This window comes from Maylandia zebra, linkage group LG12 (genome assembly GCF_041146795.1).
Source record: "Maylandia zebra isolate NMK-2024a linkage group LG12, Mzebra_GT3a, whole genome shotgun sequence".
Lineage (NCBI taxonomy): Eukaryota > Metazoa > Chordata > Actinopteri > Cichliformes > Cichlidae > Maylandia > Maylandia zebra.
The window spans coordinates 11,996,662-12,015,154 of NC_135178.1; the positions used below are offsets into that span (position 1 = coordinate 11,996,662).

The following is an 18,493-nucleotide window of genomic DNA, read 5'->3' on the forward strand; positions in this document are numbered from 1 at the left end:
TCTGCCAGTCTGCCCCAGGGCAGCTGTGGCTACAACTGTAGCTGCCTCCACCAGTGTGTGAATGTGAGAGTGAATGAATAGTGGTATTGTAAAGTGCTTTGGGTGCCTTGAAAAGCGCTATATAAATCCAATCCATTATTAATGATAGTTAATTATACTTAATTGCTTAATGCAGATCAGGGTATAATCAGGTGTAAGTTTAACCAATATAATCAATAAGAAACGGCCTTTGAAGATGTGAGTGTGTGTATGTTTCTTCTCAAAGCTTGTTGTATCACACACTTTTCACAAATAGCCTATGATGAACTTTCTAGACTGGGTTCATGACTGTCTTCATCACTTTAAGCAACCTCAGTTTCATTGACACTGAGATTTCCATTCCACTTTACTTGTAATCATGCAGTTGAAGGTCTGTTGTTTAGGGAGCAAAAAAAAGTTGAGTTGTACGTGTTCCTAGATCCAGGAAGCACTGGAACCTTCTGTACAAATGCACCGATGAGATATTTCAAGGTTACAGGGCAAAAGGCCTGGTGTTCTGTTCTGCACCATGGGAAATGAAGGAACAGTCAGCGTGAAAGCTTTGGATTAAGGAAGGAAGTGCCCTCAGAAACTGTCTATGTATAATGCCAAGAAATCCATGGTACACCCCTTTTTGGCCTGCCTAAATAGAAATGAAGTTAATTATCTGATATCCTGAAAACACTGTTGGTCCTGAAAAAGAGTAAACATAATTTAACATAATATAAAGTGCAAAGGTAGATAAAACATGCAAACTGTTAACTCGAACATAACTAGTTATAAATAGACCCCCACCCCCACTATTTTCCTCTGAAATGTAGTTGATTAAAATTTAGTTGTTGTTTGTTGGTGCTGTATCATTAAAATTCAATGTCATCTCAGGGCATTGAATATCGATCTCTTAAAGCATCCCTGAAACATGAGCAAAGGTTATTATTGTAAAGCTCAGCACAGATCATTGTCCATGCACAGTGGTGTGAAAAAGTGTCCCTTCCTGATTTCCTATTTTTTGTGTTTGTCACACTTACATGTTTTAGTTTATCAAACAAATGTAAATATTACACAAATATAACACAAGTTCAATTCAACTTGCTCGTCAGGGCCTCCACCAGAGTTTCGCTCTGCTCAGGCATAGTTCACCATCTTTCAGGTCCTACCGTCCTATATAGAAACTGTATTTCTGTATAGCCTGTTTACTTTTCAGAAAATCCAGTTTCTAAATGAAGGCGTTTATTATCAAGGGAAAACATCCAAACCTACATGGCCCTGTGTGAAAAAGTGATTGCCTCATTAACCACACCCAACTTCTAATATACAGTATATCTGTAACACACAATCACAGCTAATAGAGTCCAAAAACGCTGGTGCAGTTATTGTCACGGGCATGTCAGTTTTAGCAAAGCTACATCTTATGGAGATTTATTTATAATATTATATTAAATATCAAACCCACCTCTAGGGAATCACAAGCGAGTTTACTCTTATTGTGGGTCCCAGGCAGGATAAATTGGAGGGTTGTGTCAGACAGAACATATTATATAAAATCTGTGCCAAATCAAACATCCATCCATTGTGATTTCGACTTCGAGCATGAAGAAGCAGCAAAAAGTACATCTGTGTTAAATGGAGGAATCTATTGTCCATATGATCATCAAGTTGTAGGACATCATCCGTGAAGTAAGCAAATTTAAAATTTATATTTTGCATATATTAAAAAATAATAAAACAAGTTTCAGCATCTGATATGTTGCCCTCGTGCGTTCAAAGGGGATTTTAATGTCCTTATACTTTTTTATAAATTAACCTTTTGTTAAAGTTTATTGTATATACATATATTCAATTAAATATGAATATTCGTACAAAAAATGTCCCTTTTGTTCAGATGCTTTATATAATGAAAACATCCTCAAAGGAGCTTTTAAGGAGCAACATTCTCTGCAGTCCAATTTTTCAGGTTTCTTTCTTTATACTCGATATTTTACATGATTCCTGCACAGTTTTGGATTCATGACTAGTTGTTCATAACATTCATGATCGTGGCCAGTGTAGGAGGGACCGTCCCGCATGATTAGTTCATTACCAGGGCCCTATTTCAGGAAGCCGGTTTAGAAAACTCAGAGTGAAAAACGATACTCAGGGTTGAGTAACCCCGAACTGTCCAACTCGGAATATTCGGTTTCAGAAAGGCTGATAACAATTAGTTCAATCAACGCGGAGTTGCTTTAACCCCAAATTAAGCGCGCGCACGAGGATACATAAAGCCCTGATTAGTGGAACACAGATTAAGCGAGTCACCATGGAGACGGAGGGAAAGAAGGCGCATTCAATGTATTTTACAGCGCTTGAGGCCGAAATTCTGATGGCAGCATATGCCGATAACATGCAAATTTTGCGGAAAAAAAGTAACACAGCCTCAGCTGCAAAAGAAAGGGAGCATGCATGGCAAAACATAGCCGACAGAGTCAATGCGTGAGTGTTAATTTAAACATTGATCTAGGGATTTCCACCCATTTAACACGTTATTTTATTATATTATATTATATTATATTTTTTATTTCATACATTTTATTTTGTGATGTGATGTGAGCGCAGGTGCAACCCAACAGGCCCCAAACGTTCCTGGCAGCAAGTAAAAATGAAATATAAAAATATAGTCCAAACAGGTAAGGTGTAATTGTATTATGAGCCATAGTGCTTGGTCTGTTTGTCCGATGTAAATCAATTGCAGTTAGAGGCTACATTAATTTTGTTTCTGTAAGCACTTATTGAAATTATCTGAGCACATTACAAGTACATATTTGCTTACTCTGTATGCTCATATGCGACCCATTATAGCCACTAGAAAAAAAGCGGAGGCCCGAAAAACAGGTGGGGGTCCTCCACCACCACCACTCACAGAGGCTGAGCAGTTGGCTTCCACATTTGTGATAATGTTGGCAGCATCACATATGATCTTCACAGTGCAGAGAACACAAATTAGCATCCATTACTATAATGAAATAATTTGTTAGTTTGAAATGCTACAGGGAGCTATGTACCTGTACATTAATGCTGTGGAAAGACTTCCTGTTCACATAGTCTCCTTCATTTACTGAAGGAGCAATGACTGGAATGTGAGTGCCATCTATACAGCCAATCACGCCTGGGAACCGTGAGAATAAATGTAAAATTTAAGTAGTAGTTCAAGTATCACCACATCATGAATTAAGTTTTGTTCATCCTGATACCTGCAATTTTGTGGAATCCCTCTTTGATAAATCTTGTGGGTCTATGACCGGGGAACACCACAAACGAGTACAGGAGACGTTTCAGTGCAACTGTAACATTCCTGACTGCCCGACAAACGGTAGCCTTGGAAACGTGCTCAGCGTCACCAATATTATACAGAAAGCTCCCGTTTGCAAAAAACCGAAGTGCAATACAAACTAGAAAAATTTGCATTTCCTGCGAAAATGCAGTGTGGATGCTTTAAAGCTGAAGCTGTATGCAAAAACTAGCTGAAAAAGCTGAAAAGTTGCAGAAATTGTAAAAACTTTGCAGAAGCAAAGGAACTTTGCTAAAATGGAATAACTTAGCAGAACTGCAATATCTTAGAGGAAACATAATACTTGGCAGAAATACAATAGCATAGCAGAACTTAGCAGAAATATTGTAACTTACCAGAAACATGATAACTTCTCAAAAATACAAGAATTTAGGAGAAATAGTATAAGATAACAGAAAGAATATATTTAGCCAAAAATACTTAAGCATTACAGAAACACTATGATTTAGAAAAATAGTACAACAGAGCAGAAATACTGTGATTTACCAGTGACACTGTGATGAACTATGAATATTGTAATTTTAAATCAATACTATGTTTTAGCACAAATACTATAATTTGACAGAAATACTATATTTAGCACAAATCTTATAAAATAGCAGAAATAGTATGATTGACCAAGGCAAAGACCAAGGAACTGATCGTGGACTTCAGGAAGACCAGGAAACACTTGACCCCTGTTTCAATCCAGGGGGTCAGTGTTGACATTGTGGAGGACTATAAATACCTTGGAGTACACATTGACAATAAACTGGACTGGGCTAAAAACACCACAGCACTTTACAGGAAGGGCCAGAGTCGTCTCTATTTTTTGAGGCGACTGAGGTCCTTCAACATCTGCCAGAAAATGCTGAGGATTTTCTATGAGTCTGTGGTGGCCAGTGCGATCCTCTATGCTGTTGCATGCTGGGGGAGCAGGCTGAGGGTCGCAGATGCCAACAGACTCGATAAACTGATCCGTAAGGCCAGCAATGTTGTGGGGATGGAGCTGGACTCCCTCAAGGTGGTGTCGGAGAGGCGGATGCTGTCCAAGATAAAGACAATGTTGGATAACACCTCCCACCCACTCCATGACATGTTGGTCAGTCACAGGAGCTCGTTCAGTGAGAGACTGAGATTACCGAAAAGCACCACTGAACGACACAGGAAATCATTCCTGCCTGTGGCCATCTCCCTGTACAACGCATCCACTTAACACACTGTTTGCTGCTACAACTACACATGTTTCTTTTCCAAATATTTATTTATAAGTGACTTATGTATGTATGTATGTATATATATGTATATATTGTACTATTCTTAGTTAGCGTATTGTCTGTCTTGTCTTAATGTTGGTTTAAAATGGAGCACTGTAACAAAAAATAATTTCCCCCAGGGATCAATAAAGTATTCTGATTCTGATTCTGATTTAGCACAATAGTAATAACTTAAACAGAAAAATTGGAAAAGCAAAATGGACAGCTGAAAAAATGCTGAACATGCTAAGGGTCCCTCAAATATACTTGTTAAATGAAAAAAATTGGCAAAAAAAAAATAACAGCCACACAATCACAAATATGGACACATATGGAAACACACATGCACAGAGAGAGACACACACAAGATCCAATTCAGTCAACCAGTCTAAATATATTGAATTTGAATCTTACAATGAGATCATCCCATAAAAAGGCTTCCTCTCTCTCTCTCTCTCTCTCTCTCTCTCTCTCTCTCTCTCTCTCTCTGTCACACACACACACACACACACACACACACACACACACACACACACACACACACACACACACACAGGGAGAGAGGTAAGTTTCTAGCTCAGTCAAGCAGCCTTGGAGCTGCTGAATTTGAATCCACCAATCAGAGAGCCTGTGCACTTTTTCCCGCCAAAACAGGTGCACGCAGCACAGAGAGACACAGGATTTTTGCAGTCTATTTCTCATAATGACGACTCCCCTCAAACAAATGACCATAATTTCCTAACCGTAGGGGCTAGAACGGTCATTCTTACACCGTTTTGTTCAGAAGAGATGGGGGAATCTTAAAGTGTTGACAATTTATCATTAAAATATGAATTATTAAAGATAATTTACTTCTAATGCACCATAACTGAGTAGAGCAAAGCAAAAACGGCCTTGACTTGCCCTCAAACAACGCTTTCTAACTCTAAATCTATTTGGAGTATCAATATCATTCTTTCACCGTAAGAGACAGCAGGCTTTGGTGAACAATCATGGAAATTTTCAGGTCTCTGTGGAAATCCATTAAAAAGATATGACGAGAGAAAAAAGTGGTTCATTTCCAGAGTTTGAAATCTGAAGAAATCTGAGCGAAGGACGAATTTACTACCCTCAAACAAGTCTAACTCATTTCAGAACGGTAATAGGTGAGAAAATAATTCTTGAATTGTGAGCGTCAGGAGTGTCTGAAGATATACTGGGACAAGCCTTATGTCTTAACTTTGCTTCGTTAAGGAGATATGACGATTCGAATATGCCTCTCATTACAGAAATCAAGCAGTGATTTTGAACAAGCTCTCCATTGACTTTCTATGGAGAGTTTTGCGACTTTGTGTTGGTCTGACGAGATTTGCCAAAATTTTATAAATCCCACAACAATGATAGTGACATTTTCGGAAACCCAGCAAAAATACCTAAGTTTTGATGTATAATTTGTGGAAGTTGAGTGAAAATTGAGCAAGTAGCAAGAAGTTGTTCGGACATGAAGAGAAGACTGCAAAACCTTCAGTGGCACACTGGAAGCCAAGTGCATAGCAACCATAACAACGCATGTATTTTGTGAAAAATCTAAATTTTGCAACTGAAAACTTTAAGAGGCATAAAAGTAAAACGGTAAAAGATTTGAAAAAGCTGAATCATACCTGAATAGCCCAATAATTTGAGAACATTTTACATATTATTGTGTGGATGCTTAAAGCATCCACACAATAATATGTACAGAACTGACAGAATGTCCGCGATGTGTCACATGAGCAATATTAGGCCTGAGGATGTTATTCAAATAAATTATAGATTGTGCTGAAAAACGGTAACGTTCACACAGAAAATCATCAGGAAATGATAAAATGTCCAAACGCGCTCTAATCACTCTCTCCCGGCGGAGAGCTCTGTGGAGAATTTGGGCTTCAACATCTACTGGCTCTTCAAGGAAGGGACACGCCATGTCTGACACTTCCTACAGTCAGGTTTCTGACAAAGAGGCGGAGAACGTCAGGGTTAGTTGAAGTAAACCTGCTAGGGGGCAGGTTAGCTTCACGGAGTGTGTCGTCATAGTAACTCACTCAGAATTAATCTAAACTCGCTTTGTGAAACCGAAAACCCAGAGTTTTCGTTAACTCAGGGTATACTTACTCAGAGTTTGCACTAAACCGGCTTTCTGAAACAGGGCCCAGGGGCCCGTTCTTCGTACGTGGCTTACTACATCCAAGATCAAATGACACATCCAAGACCAAATCATCGCGCTAACCGTGAGCTCGCTATCCCGGTTCTCCGAACACACCTGCTGTTGACGATTAGTACAGCTGGATGAAGTAATGTGAGATCACTGGGTGTCGTAAAAGGGGCTACGCATCGATAGTAGAAACATTGATCGGCAACCCTCTGATTGGTCGGCGAAAATGTCGAAGGAGCGCGCTCGGTATTTTTCGGCAGCAGAGCAAGAACTCTTGAGTGAGGGATTTCAGGAGTTTCAGAGTTTAATCAGAACGCAAGGGAACACTGCAAAGGCTGCAAAAGCAAGGAGAGAGGGCTGGCAGAAAGTTGCTGACAAATTAAACTCGTAAGTAATTTAATAATAACAATAATAATGGAGTGGATTGATATAGCGCTTTTCAAGGCACCCAAAGCGCATGACAATGCCACTATTCAGTCACTCTCACATTCACACACTGGTGGAGGCAGCTACAGGTGTAGCCACAGCTGCCCTGGGGCAGACTGGCAGAAGCCAGGCTGCCATATCGCGCCATCGGCCCCTCTGGCCAACACCAGTAGGCGGTAGGGTAGATTTATTATATTACACTATATTATCCAATAATATATTACATTATATTATATTATGTTAAATTATGTTATATTATATCCCCTTTCACATTGGAGCCACAACAGGACCCACTAGAACATGGGAACAAGTAAAAGTGAAATATAAGAATATTCTACAGAATGGTAATATTTATCACTTATATTGCTTTTAGTCTCTTGGAAAGAGACCCTGGAATAATCTGTTAGTTTGTTCATAACAGCAACCAAGAAAAGGGCAGAGCAAAAAAAAAGACAGGTGGTGGTCCTGCACCCCCTCGTCAACAAGTTGGTTAAGTAAATAATACCCTCACGGGAATATCGATATCTCTCAATGAGCACACTGTCGCGCTGAGCTAAAGGATCCTGTCTATCCCGCAATATACGCTGAATTCTGAGGACTCTCCTTATCAATCTTGCACCTTCCGCAATGGGTGGCTCGCGTATACGGACAGGACATGGCTGCGACAGGCTTCCCAAATCCACCTTCGCTTTTATAGCCGTGGTCTCTCATCTTGCTTACATGAAGTAATTTACTATTACTACTCTGAAATATGAATTACATCTGTAATAATCACATACATGTAATAGAATGTTAATAGTACATTTCCCTTTTTTAGGAAATGACCTGTATGTATCTGTGTGACATCAATAACAGGATCAAGTGCTGCATTATCTTTAGTTACATTGATGTTATTTATTTATGGTGGAAACAGTGGTGGAATATCGCTGTTGCTTTCGTATAACTGAAGCGGACATGCCTGCGTGGCCGCGATCTAATCCTGTTTACATAAAGTAAACCTGCTCCCGAGCAGGTTTACGCTTACGGCTCTGTTGCTATGACAGCAAGTCCCGGATGAGCTTCGGGGAACCGAACGATCCAAGATCACGCGAAATCGTCAACAATCTAATCCAGCTAACTTACTTAGCGAGGTACGAAGAACGGGCCCCTGGAACATAGCTTACAAGGTAAACAGAACTAACACGGAAAACAATCTCCCCTTCTGGATTAGCAGCGCGTTACCAGTGTTGCCAACTCCTCAGTAAGGAAAATCGCTATTGGTTGTCCTAAAAGTCGCTAGAAGTCGCTAAATGACGTCATCGCCTAATTTGCAAAATTGGTCATGCTAATCTAATTGTAACCTATGTTGTTGGAGAGAGAAATAACATCGTGGAAGAGACATAAAGTGAGTAAAAAAACGTCCTAAATGCATTTAGAGTTTATTTAGAACTACAAATTAAATTTATTTTAGCAATTATTGTTTTTTTTAATGTCACAATTCCAACCCTGCTCCTTTACCCGGGCTTGGACCGGCAAAAGTGACCCGAAATAGGCACTCTGGTGGAGTTACTTTGTGTGTGTGTTTATAAGTAAACACACACACAAAACAGCATAAGAGTAACAGCATAAGAGTAAAAGAGTAAAAGAACTGACTGCGTTACAGCACCCGCTGCTTGTTCAGAGTAAAAGCGATACGCGCTTTCACGTCTTTTTTAGCGACTTTTTTTGGTTTAAAAAAAAAAAGTCACTAAGGGGTCTGAAAACTTGCTAAATATAGCGACAAAGTCGCTAAGTTGGCAACACTGCGCGGTACCCTAAACTTCCGCCTATGTCATTTCCTATGGCTCCACCCCACACAATATTGCAGAACATAAATTCCCAGAGCCTTTTATACACAGATAGTGAATGAATCAGGTATTTTCCATATGAATTAAAACTTAATTTCAATGCCTGAGCACTTTACTCAGATGTAAATGGTCTGTATTTATATAGCGCTTTACTAGTTCCTAGGACCCCAAAGCGCTAATTCATCAGGCCGTTTACCACCACTTGATTAAATCCATGGTTGCAAGATAAAAATTCAGTTTACTGATTAAGATAGATCTTCTAAGTTGCAAACTTTATTTTTGGGGTTGTGATGAATTAATAATTTTGGTAATTACATCAAATTAATTTTGTATGTAATATGAAATTAAATCCCAATATTAATGTGTCCAAAACAAAATTCAAGTTGCAATTACTCAAAGAAATTGAATAGATAACTTATTTTTTCTCCATTTTAACTTCTGATTTCAAGTTCCCTCCCCTACCCACTTAACGTACCCGGGCAAATTCACATATTAAGACTGTGCTTGCATGGCGGACTTGCAAGCTTATGTAAAAGAAATTTCAAGGTAAGTAACATTTAATTTACAAATAACAGTTCTACTAAAGCAAAGGATTTGTGCTAGTCACATTGGTGGATTTGTGTATGATGTTATGCTGATACACTTGAGGAAATATTTTACACTACCACATGTAGCTAATGCTAGCCATTCTAAACTTTAGCACAGGTGTGGTTAAGACTTATAAAGTTTCATTTGACAAAAGTCTTTAGCTAGATAGTGTTGCTGTGGCTAGGAAAAGCATGGTTGAAGTTTTGCTACACAATGCAATCTAATTTTGATCAGAAATTGTGACTTTTTTTAGGCTGACTTTTTTTAAAAACCAACATTAGAAGCCTTTAAGCTGTGAATAGCTTTGTCAGTGGGATAACCATAGAAACCTTTTTTTTTCTGTCTGGCTCACTTATTTTATGTCTTTATAAAACTTGCATAACGAGACGCCATAAATAATATTACATTTTATTGTGGTTACTATTGTGATACAGCTTAAAGTATGTATTGTTCTTGATCTTTAAAGTTGTATCTAGCTTTATTACTTTTTCTAACACAGGTTGTGTGAAATATTGTTAATGTGATTCCGACAGCATCATTCTGGCATAGGCTATGTAAACCTACTTGACATTAAGACTTTACGTAAGCAGTTTGTACATAGTATGATTATCTAGGGTCATTAGTAGTTTGTTAAGTTAGTACACATTTTTACAAAATGGGCTGGGTGTGCAAAATGTGTACATTTCTAACTACAAAAACACTACAAAAACAGGGCTGCTAAAACATTATAGATTACGCCATAGTTATGGAGGGGGATGTCTCCCATGTCCTCACCAAGATTGTTTTTGTTCCTTCAAAACTTGGGGTAGCCTTAGATCACATCTATCAAGAAATCACTCTCAGGAAACTCAGGAACGAGTCACATCTGCAGAAACTCTGTCTTTCACTTGCCAGTGTTGTAGCACCAGTGCAATCTCCACAGAAAAAATGTTTTTCGAGCACCTTGGTCGACATTTGAAAAAACACGAAACGGTCATTTGTGTATTTAAAAACTGCAATTTCAGCACTAATGTTTATGGAACATTTGCCTCCCACAGAAGCCGAAGGCATACTCCTCATTCACTGCAAGACTTCAAGGAAAACCTGTTAAAAAGGTATGTGTGTTCTTCAAACACAGAAGATTGTAGTAATATGGATGTTCAGGATGAGGAATTATCGATTACCAATGATGGTCAAGGTAACGATGATGATGTGAGAGATCTACCAAATATCATTGAAAAAAACATGGCATTGTTGTTTCTAAAACTGGAGAGCAAATTTAACGTATCTAACAAGTGTATTGATGAGATTATTGAGGAATTACACTTTATCACCGAAACAGCATCAGGCCCCCTCATAAAAGAGATTTTACAGTCCTGTCTGAGGAAGAACAATTGTGAGATAGATGAATCTGTTGTGTCAGATATGGTGACAGAGCTTTGTGAGGCCAACCCCTTTACCTCCACCTTGTGTAGTGGTGGTTCACTTTCTTCTGCCTACAAGAGAAGGGCATATTTTAGGGAGCAGTTTGCTGTAGTGGAACCAGTGGAGTATGCACTTAGTAGGGAGGCAGACAGAAGCTTCCAGTATGTTCCTATTCTGAAGTCATTGCTTCAGGCTATGACACGGAAAGAGATCCAGGATTTGATCTTGCATGATGAAAAACCTCAAGGTAAAGATGGAACACAGTACAGGGCATTTTGTGATGGCATTTATTATAAAACAAATGAGTTGTTTTCTGGAGAAGATCCTACCATTGCTATTATTCTGTATATTGATGACTTTGAAATATGCAATCCCTTGGGTACGTCAAGGAAAAAACACAAAGTCACTGCTGTGTACTGGGTGATAGCTGATATTCCTGCACAGCTCAGATCTTCACTGACCTCCATCTTCTTAGCAATTCTCTGCAAGGCTGATGATGTGAAAAGATTTGGTTACAGTACTGTACTGGAGCCACTGCTGAAAGACCTTGTGAGCTTGGAGGAGGAGGTAAAATGGTAAATGGCCTGCATTTGTATAGCGCTTTTCTAGTCTACTGTAGATGTTACTGTGCTAAGAGAAGACATCAAGGAAGCACTGCATGCTAAATTTGCTGGTGAAACACGCATTCAGATAGCCAACAATGTATGTTATAGCGGCACAAAGTATGCAGTTGGCATGATTTTGGCTAATGGCTCGACAGGTGGTGTGACAGATTTTGGAGAGTTGATCCAAATAGTTGTTTTGAAGGGCATGCTTGTATTCATTGTTAAATGCTTAAGTGCTTGGTCAATTGAGCATCTCAGGAGCTATGTTCTTGAGAAAACACACACTGTGAAAGTGCTAGAGCCATCAGAGCTGTCTGATATCTTCCCCTTAACACCTTACATGCTTGGTGGAAAAAGCATTGTAACCCTGAAACGTTACATTTATGTCCCATAGAATGCCAACATAGCCTTGACTTGTCAAATTTGGAAGTCAACAAAAGTCCAGAACAAAAAGACAGTAATAGGGTTTTCTCATTTGTAACTTTTATATGATGATCAGCCTTGACATTACATTAAGATGTGGGTACAAGATGCAAATAAAGTGCAAGAACATAGTATGATATTGTTGTTGACGTTGTTATAATGTAGTCTTCATGTTTGCATTTAAAACAGATTGAGAAAAATTAGAAGGAATAGAGTTTGGTGTTGGCCTGGTATTTTGTGAAGCCAACTCTGTGGGAAACGCTATTGTGCATTTTTTACTTACCTTCATTGTTATGGTGCTCACTGAAACATTTTAAACCTTTTTTTTTTTATTATTACAGATGTCACAACCAGCCCATCTACGAGTGATTCTTTCAGAACATGATGTCGAGAAACTGGCATTACCATCTGGAATCCCTGGAACAGTTGAGGAACTTCATTCAGTTGTTCAAGATACATTTAGGATTTCTGGGGATTTCTGTTTTCATTACAAGGATGCTGATTTTGGTAATGAGTTTTTCTCCTTGCTTTCAACAACTGACATTAAGGATAAGGACACTATCAAGGTGATCTATATCCAGGAACCTCCTACACTAACTCTGACCTTAACAGATGTAGACAGATCCTTTACAAGCCTTGCTGATGATCCTCTTCAATTTTCTGATGATGCCTGCTCATCTGCATTGTCACATGACACATTGCCTGTCTCTTCAGAATTAGAGACAGAAATACCAGTCCAGCGATCAAATGGATGGCCCATAGAATTTCCAATCCCTCGTTTCTCTACCAGTACGGAGATTCTGCTGCAGTCCGGCAATCAAAACTTCATTTGTTCTGGGACTGTTTTTGGTACTAAAGATCTCATCACACTACTTCCAGACATCCTTGGAAGTTTAGCTGAGGCTATTTTTGAGTACACTGCTTATCCATCAAGTGCACAACTAAATCAAGTAGCAGAGACCTTGACTAAAAAACATCCCTGCCTCAAAGAACCAGGTTCTTTTCATGGATGTTATGGATGGATTCAGCGCCTCAAATATAAAATGAACAACTTCAGATCCAATCTTCGAGGTACTGGCTGCCCCGAAATTGTGGTGAACTCACTCAAGAGGAAACCAGCACATGAGCAGGCTCCTGCTAAAAATGTTAAAAAGCCTAAAAAGGCTGAAGTAAATTACCTACCTCCACATCCTCAAGGGGAAACAAGTGGAAGTTTGGAGAAGGAAAGAGTGGACCTCTTGTGTGAAGTGATGAAGAGGGATAATTGCCAGGTGATTGCAGGGAAAATGGGTAAGACATTCTCTCTTCCCAGGCAAGAAATCGTATATGAGGCACCCGCTATCAGGAACTTCATGGAGCGTTGGCCTGCATTATTTGATGCGACACAGGTAACAAAAATTTTCTCTTACATTTCATACATAATACACTCATATCACTCCCCATATGTTCTATATTTGATTTTCTGATTACAATCTTAATCCTAATGCACAAAGTAAAAAAATAAATAAATAAACATTCTCATACACAAATATTTTTGAATGCAACAGTAAATAAGCAGAAACATGACTCCAACATTACAGAAAAAAAAAAGATGAATGTGGTGGATTATCAGTTTAAAGCAAGTTTATCCTAAATGCTTTAAAAACAACAGGTTTCTTTTAAAGATAATTTTGGTGAAGTCTGCAGTTTCCTATAACAGAGTATTTAACTGGTCCAGGTTTTCACAAGTGACTCATTTAAAGAGTATGGGGAAAAAACAATCAGTAATAGTGGGCCATTTTGATGTTGTCCATTTTACTGCTGTGGTTCATACAGATTTAGTTGTTCCTCTTTAACTAATGTATTAGAACATTCATTAATGCAATATAGCTAATTGTCTGCAAGGATTAATTCTTCTGTTTGTGTCATCTACAGATAAAGGAAGAGTTCAAGAGAATAACCACTGTAAGCCTGGAATCCACGTTAATGGCTAAACTTGACCATTGCATCCCAAAACTGATGGATGTCGTTTCATCAAGGGGAGGAGCTAAAGGAGTGAGAATCAGGCAGATCAAGGACATGCTTCTTGAGGTATGATAACTATTTAGACTTTGTGTTGCACTTTGTGTTATCTTTGAAATGCACTTTGTTGGCAGTCACCCATGTAGTTTATACTCATACTTTATCTTTTTTTTTCTTGAATAGCACAATACAATTGAAATGCGCAGAGAAGTAGCCATCCCCTGCCTTATCACATACCTTGGAGAGAAGGAAGAAGACCTTTTCATGGAGTTTGGTGTAAGTAATTCAGCATCTTAAACACAAATAAATCCACACAATCACAGTGTAAATTTGTAAATATTTTTCACTTAAGGTCACACCCTGACCAATAATATCATAGCAATGGCCTATTCAGCTTAGGTGTTGGGCATGGCAAAAGGCTCCTTGAACAATTCAACTAATGATTGTAGCGTTTCACTTAATCATTTCAGCTAATCCAATATGTCAAAGCTAATAATTATGTATATGTTCGATTTGAGTTTATTGTTTTCCTTAGTTTTACATTCTAAATTGATGACCAAACCTGGCATACTGTTGTTTAGTTTTCTTAAAAACAAACTAGAATGTTGTCTTTAGGCCTACACAAGTGAACCTCACATTAAGCAAGTAAATCCCATGTTATAAATCGATTTAGGTAGAGCAGGTCAAACTGGTCATAGAAAATGTTGTTCATGTTGTGTGGTTAAAAAAAATCAAAACAAAAAACGGGCTGTGTTTTTATTGATTTGTCTTATGATACCATAATTTTGTCTCATGCTTATTGATGCATCCTATTTGGGTCAGTGTGTGTGTGTGTGTGTGTGTGTGTGTGTGTGTGTGTGTGTGTGTGTGTGTGTACTGATCTTCTGAATTATTAAGATTCAGCAAGGATAAAAGTCTAATCTATTGTTAACCATTCCTCGCCGTCAGTCCTCTGACCGTGGTCGGGAGACGCGAGGGGAGATGCTTCCTCCAGGGCCGAAGTTTGTCCTCCTCCGGGGTTAACTCCCTTCACTTTTGTGGAGTAGTGAGGCAGACAGAAATCAGCCGAGGCACCGGAGAGTACTGAAGAGATGAGGCTTTAATAACAGTACTGCACACTTTGAAAACACACTGCATAGCCTGTAGCCCATTAGAACGCTGCTCCCGGTCGCCCTCTCTACCCATGACACGCTCTCTCTCTCTCTTTTCCCTCTTTCGCGCCCCGCGTTTCCTTCACGCGCATGCTCACACACACATCACATACACTCCTTACTGCACCCAGTCACACACAAGACAGCAATTCCTGCAACACTATAATCAACTAACCTATTTTTAAAATGTGCTTTACAAGGACACAGAAGAATTTGAGGCCAACCTAGAAAGGCAGGTGATGAAAATTGCCATCATCGGTGACCGGTATACCCCTGGATCTGACCACAAGACTGCAACCATTGTGGTAGAAGGAACAAAAATCCTGGAGGGCCCGGATATCCCAAGTTGCTGTGCGTTACTCATGGGCATAATATATGCTCTCAATCTGAGCTATTGCAAGGAACTGAAATATACTTTCGAAGTCTTTCAGAAGCTGTTGCTTGATCTTGATGGACTGAGAGCCAGTGCAAAAGTAAGTCTCAAGAACAGTATGTTCTAAAGATGTCACTTGTTTTGAGCACTAAGAAATTTTATTCAGATTGTGTTACTTTGTATTTGGAAGTCCACTGGGAAAAAAATGATAGTGTTGATAAAAAATAGAAGACACTAATTTTTTTCCATCTAGTTATTTTTGATATTATATTCAAGAAATGTGTCTTGACAGTTGTTGTACTACCCTGTCCTTAAAACTTATCCTGCATTTAATCCTCAAAGAGATGTGCTGATGAATGAACCAGCATTATGTTAAACATGTTGACTCTGTTTCAAAAATTGTTAACCATTTTGAGTCCTGTATGTGTAAAATTAATCTTAAATGTGTTTACTGCATGAAAGTTTGAACACTGAAAGTTAACATTTACTGAACACTTAGTACAAATGTTTTCTAAGTGGATTTCTGGTTTATTTTCACTGTTTAACTATAAGGTGTTGAATTGCCTAAAGTAAAATATAAATTGTACAAACTGTACAAACAATAAAAAAAGTTAATTGCTTAAAAATGTGGAATTCATTCAATTCTTAAAAGCTAGTGCAATAATAAAAACAAGAAAAAGCTAAAATTATGATGATAATGAAGAAAATCAGCTACTTAATATTTTAAATGATTAACTTAAAAAAATGTTTTCGTAACTACTATCATTAATTACATAACACTTAAAAAAACAGTTTTGAATAATATGGAAAAAGAAGTTGGAGGAACATAAATTATTTGAGTAAACAACTTAAAAACATGTTTTTAAGTTACCAATTATTAAGTATATGGTAATTAAAATTACCTTTACTTATAGAGGAAAAGTTCATTCCTCTAACTCAATGTAGTTTGTTGGTTCAACGTAATTTCTACACAAGTTATCTTAACGCAAAAAGATTAATGGAAACTGTTGCGTTAATTTTTTTTGTTGAGCTTAAACAATAGTTTTTAGAGTGTACACATTCACACACTGGTGATGGCAAGCTACATTGTAGCCACAGCCACCCTGGGGCGCACTGACAGAGGCGAGGTTGCCAAACACTGGCGCCACTGGGCCCTCTGACCACCACCAGTAGGCAACGGGTGAAGTGTCTTGCCCAAGAACACAACGAACGAAACTGTCCAAGGCTCAAACCGGCAACCTTCCGATTACAAGGCGAACTTCCAACTCTTGAGCCACGATCGCCCCACCTACTCAGATGTAGACAAAAAAGGATCTTTAATAGATTCTTGTTTGGCATAGGAGAAACAAAAACCTAAGGAAGGTAAGTGATGACAAAGAAAACCACTCTTCTGGTCCATGTGGGGCTTCTATTGAGGTTCTGAAACTGCAGAAATGTGACACGGTACAGGAAGGCCACCACTTTGTTTGCTGCATTGTATTTACAATATTCTTTGGTGGTGATGGTGGGAGGGAGATGCATGTTTAATGAACCACAAGGTCTTTCAATGAGGGATTGAGGAGTCATCTGCTCCCACTGATCACATATATCATAAAGATGTAACATCAAATGGAGTTATTGCGTGTAACATAACTGAATGCTTTTCATCTTTCATCAGTTCAAATAAATCCATACATTTTTCTTATTACTTTTTTTTTAAAATGCTTGTGTTTCGACTCATTTCTTGTCAAAGTTGGCAGACTTTATTTTTAAGGAAGAGGTGGTCTCATTTAATGAGCGTGCATCAATGAACTCTGAATGGCCCACTGATTCCAGAAAGAAACTTACTGGCCTAAAATGCTCTTCAGTTGTCAAATGCAAGTCTGCTTTAGAAAACAACATAATTATCTGTGATCAACAGATCTGTCTGAATAGTCTCAGGTGTGTGGCCAACATGAGAGAGAGGTAAGGGAAATAGGGAATGCTCACAGTTGATGTGTTAATTATAGAAGAGTCATGTAACTTATGCTTCAGTTTCTACTAGACACACTCTGTGTGTGCTACAGTCATACAGGAACCAAGACTGGGGCGAATAAATGTACAGAGCTGACTGGAACCAAGAACCATCGAATAAATTCATTAAAAGATCCAACGGGTGGATTCACTGTCTGTGATGGACAGGCTTCAGACAACACTGATGTAAATACTGCAAACTTTACTAGGAGCCCACCCGGCCTGTAGCAAAGAAAGGAATGTCCAATACTATTTCTATTTGTACCTTTCAAAGTAAAAGACGAGGAATGTTAACAGTAAAGTTAATTTACATTAAAGTCAGTAGCAAGCAGTACTCTCTTTAATCTTGATAAAAGTATATTTCACATACTTAAGTTCAAGTTGGAGGGTGTAGAAGAGACAAAATACAGATTGGTCCAGATCACAGTGGAAGAGGTCGTCAGGATGGGACAAGTTTTGTAATTATGTCCTAAACTGTCCCTAAACTCTTTTTTTTTAAGAAAAGCTTTCTTCATAGCCACACTCTAACCTCTATGTATAAAATTATGTTCACTGATACACACACACACACACACACAGCTGAATTCCACTGATACACTGTGGGTGTAAGATAAACTGAATCGTACCAGAAATCATGGTAACCAGCGTGACTGAGGAGGACACTGAGCAGATGGGCCTATGCAGACTTTGGGAAGTACTTTGAGCTTGCACAGGTAGTTTTAACACATGAGCCTACTTGAAAATTGCAAAACAAATGCAGATGTGTTGAAGATAGTCAACTGCCAACAGTTTCCAAATTTGCCATGGGCTATTACTTTACCTTCAAGGTAAAGTAATAGCCCAATGGACTTATATCCATTTTTTGTCTCATAATCTCTTCACTGAGCTGGGAGGTCCTTCTCGTGGCTCACCCATCGCCTGTGGTTTGAGAGTTTGGTAGTGCTGTGCAATACAAT

At 38.6% G+C, this 18,493-nt stretch overlaps 1 protein-coding gene across 1 annotated transcript; it reads left to right on the plus strand.

Moving 5' to 3' along the window:
- The first annotated feature begins 10,583 nt into the window (after positions 1–10,583).
- On the plus strand, positions 10,584–16,032 carry LOC143421344 (uncharacterized). The gene is made up of 5 exons (XM_076890457.1): positions 10,584–10,682; positions 12,362–13,408; positions 13,935–14,090; positions 14,205–14,297; positions 15,373–16,032. Exons 2-5 carry the CDS (start codon positions 12,362–12,364, stop codon positions 15,670–15,672), a joined length of 1,596 nt encoding a protein of 531 aa, XP_076746572.1. The 5' UTR covers positions 10,584–10,682; the 3' UTR covers positions 15,673–16,032.
- Positions 16,033–18,493: the final 2,461 nt, after the last annotated feature.

Coding starts and splice junctions, on each gene's coding strand:
- LOC143421344 (XM_076890457.1), top strand. CDS start 12,362: ATGTCACAACCAGCCCATCTACGAGTGATTCTTTCAGAACATGATGTC. Junction 13,409..13,934: donor CATTATTTGATGCGACACAG/GTAACAAAAATT, acceptor TGTCATCTACAG/ATAAAGGAAGAGTTCAAGAG. Junction 14,091..14,204: donor TCAAGGACATGCTTCTTGAG/GTATGATAACTA, acceptor TTTCTTGAATAG/CACAATACAATTGAAATGCG.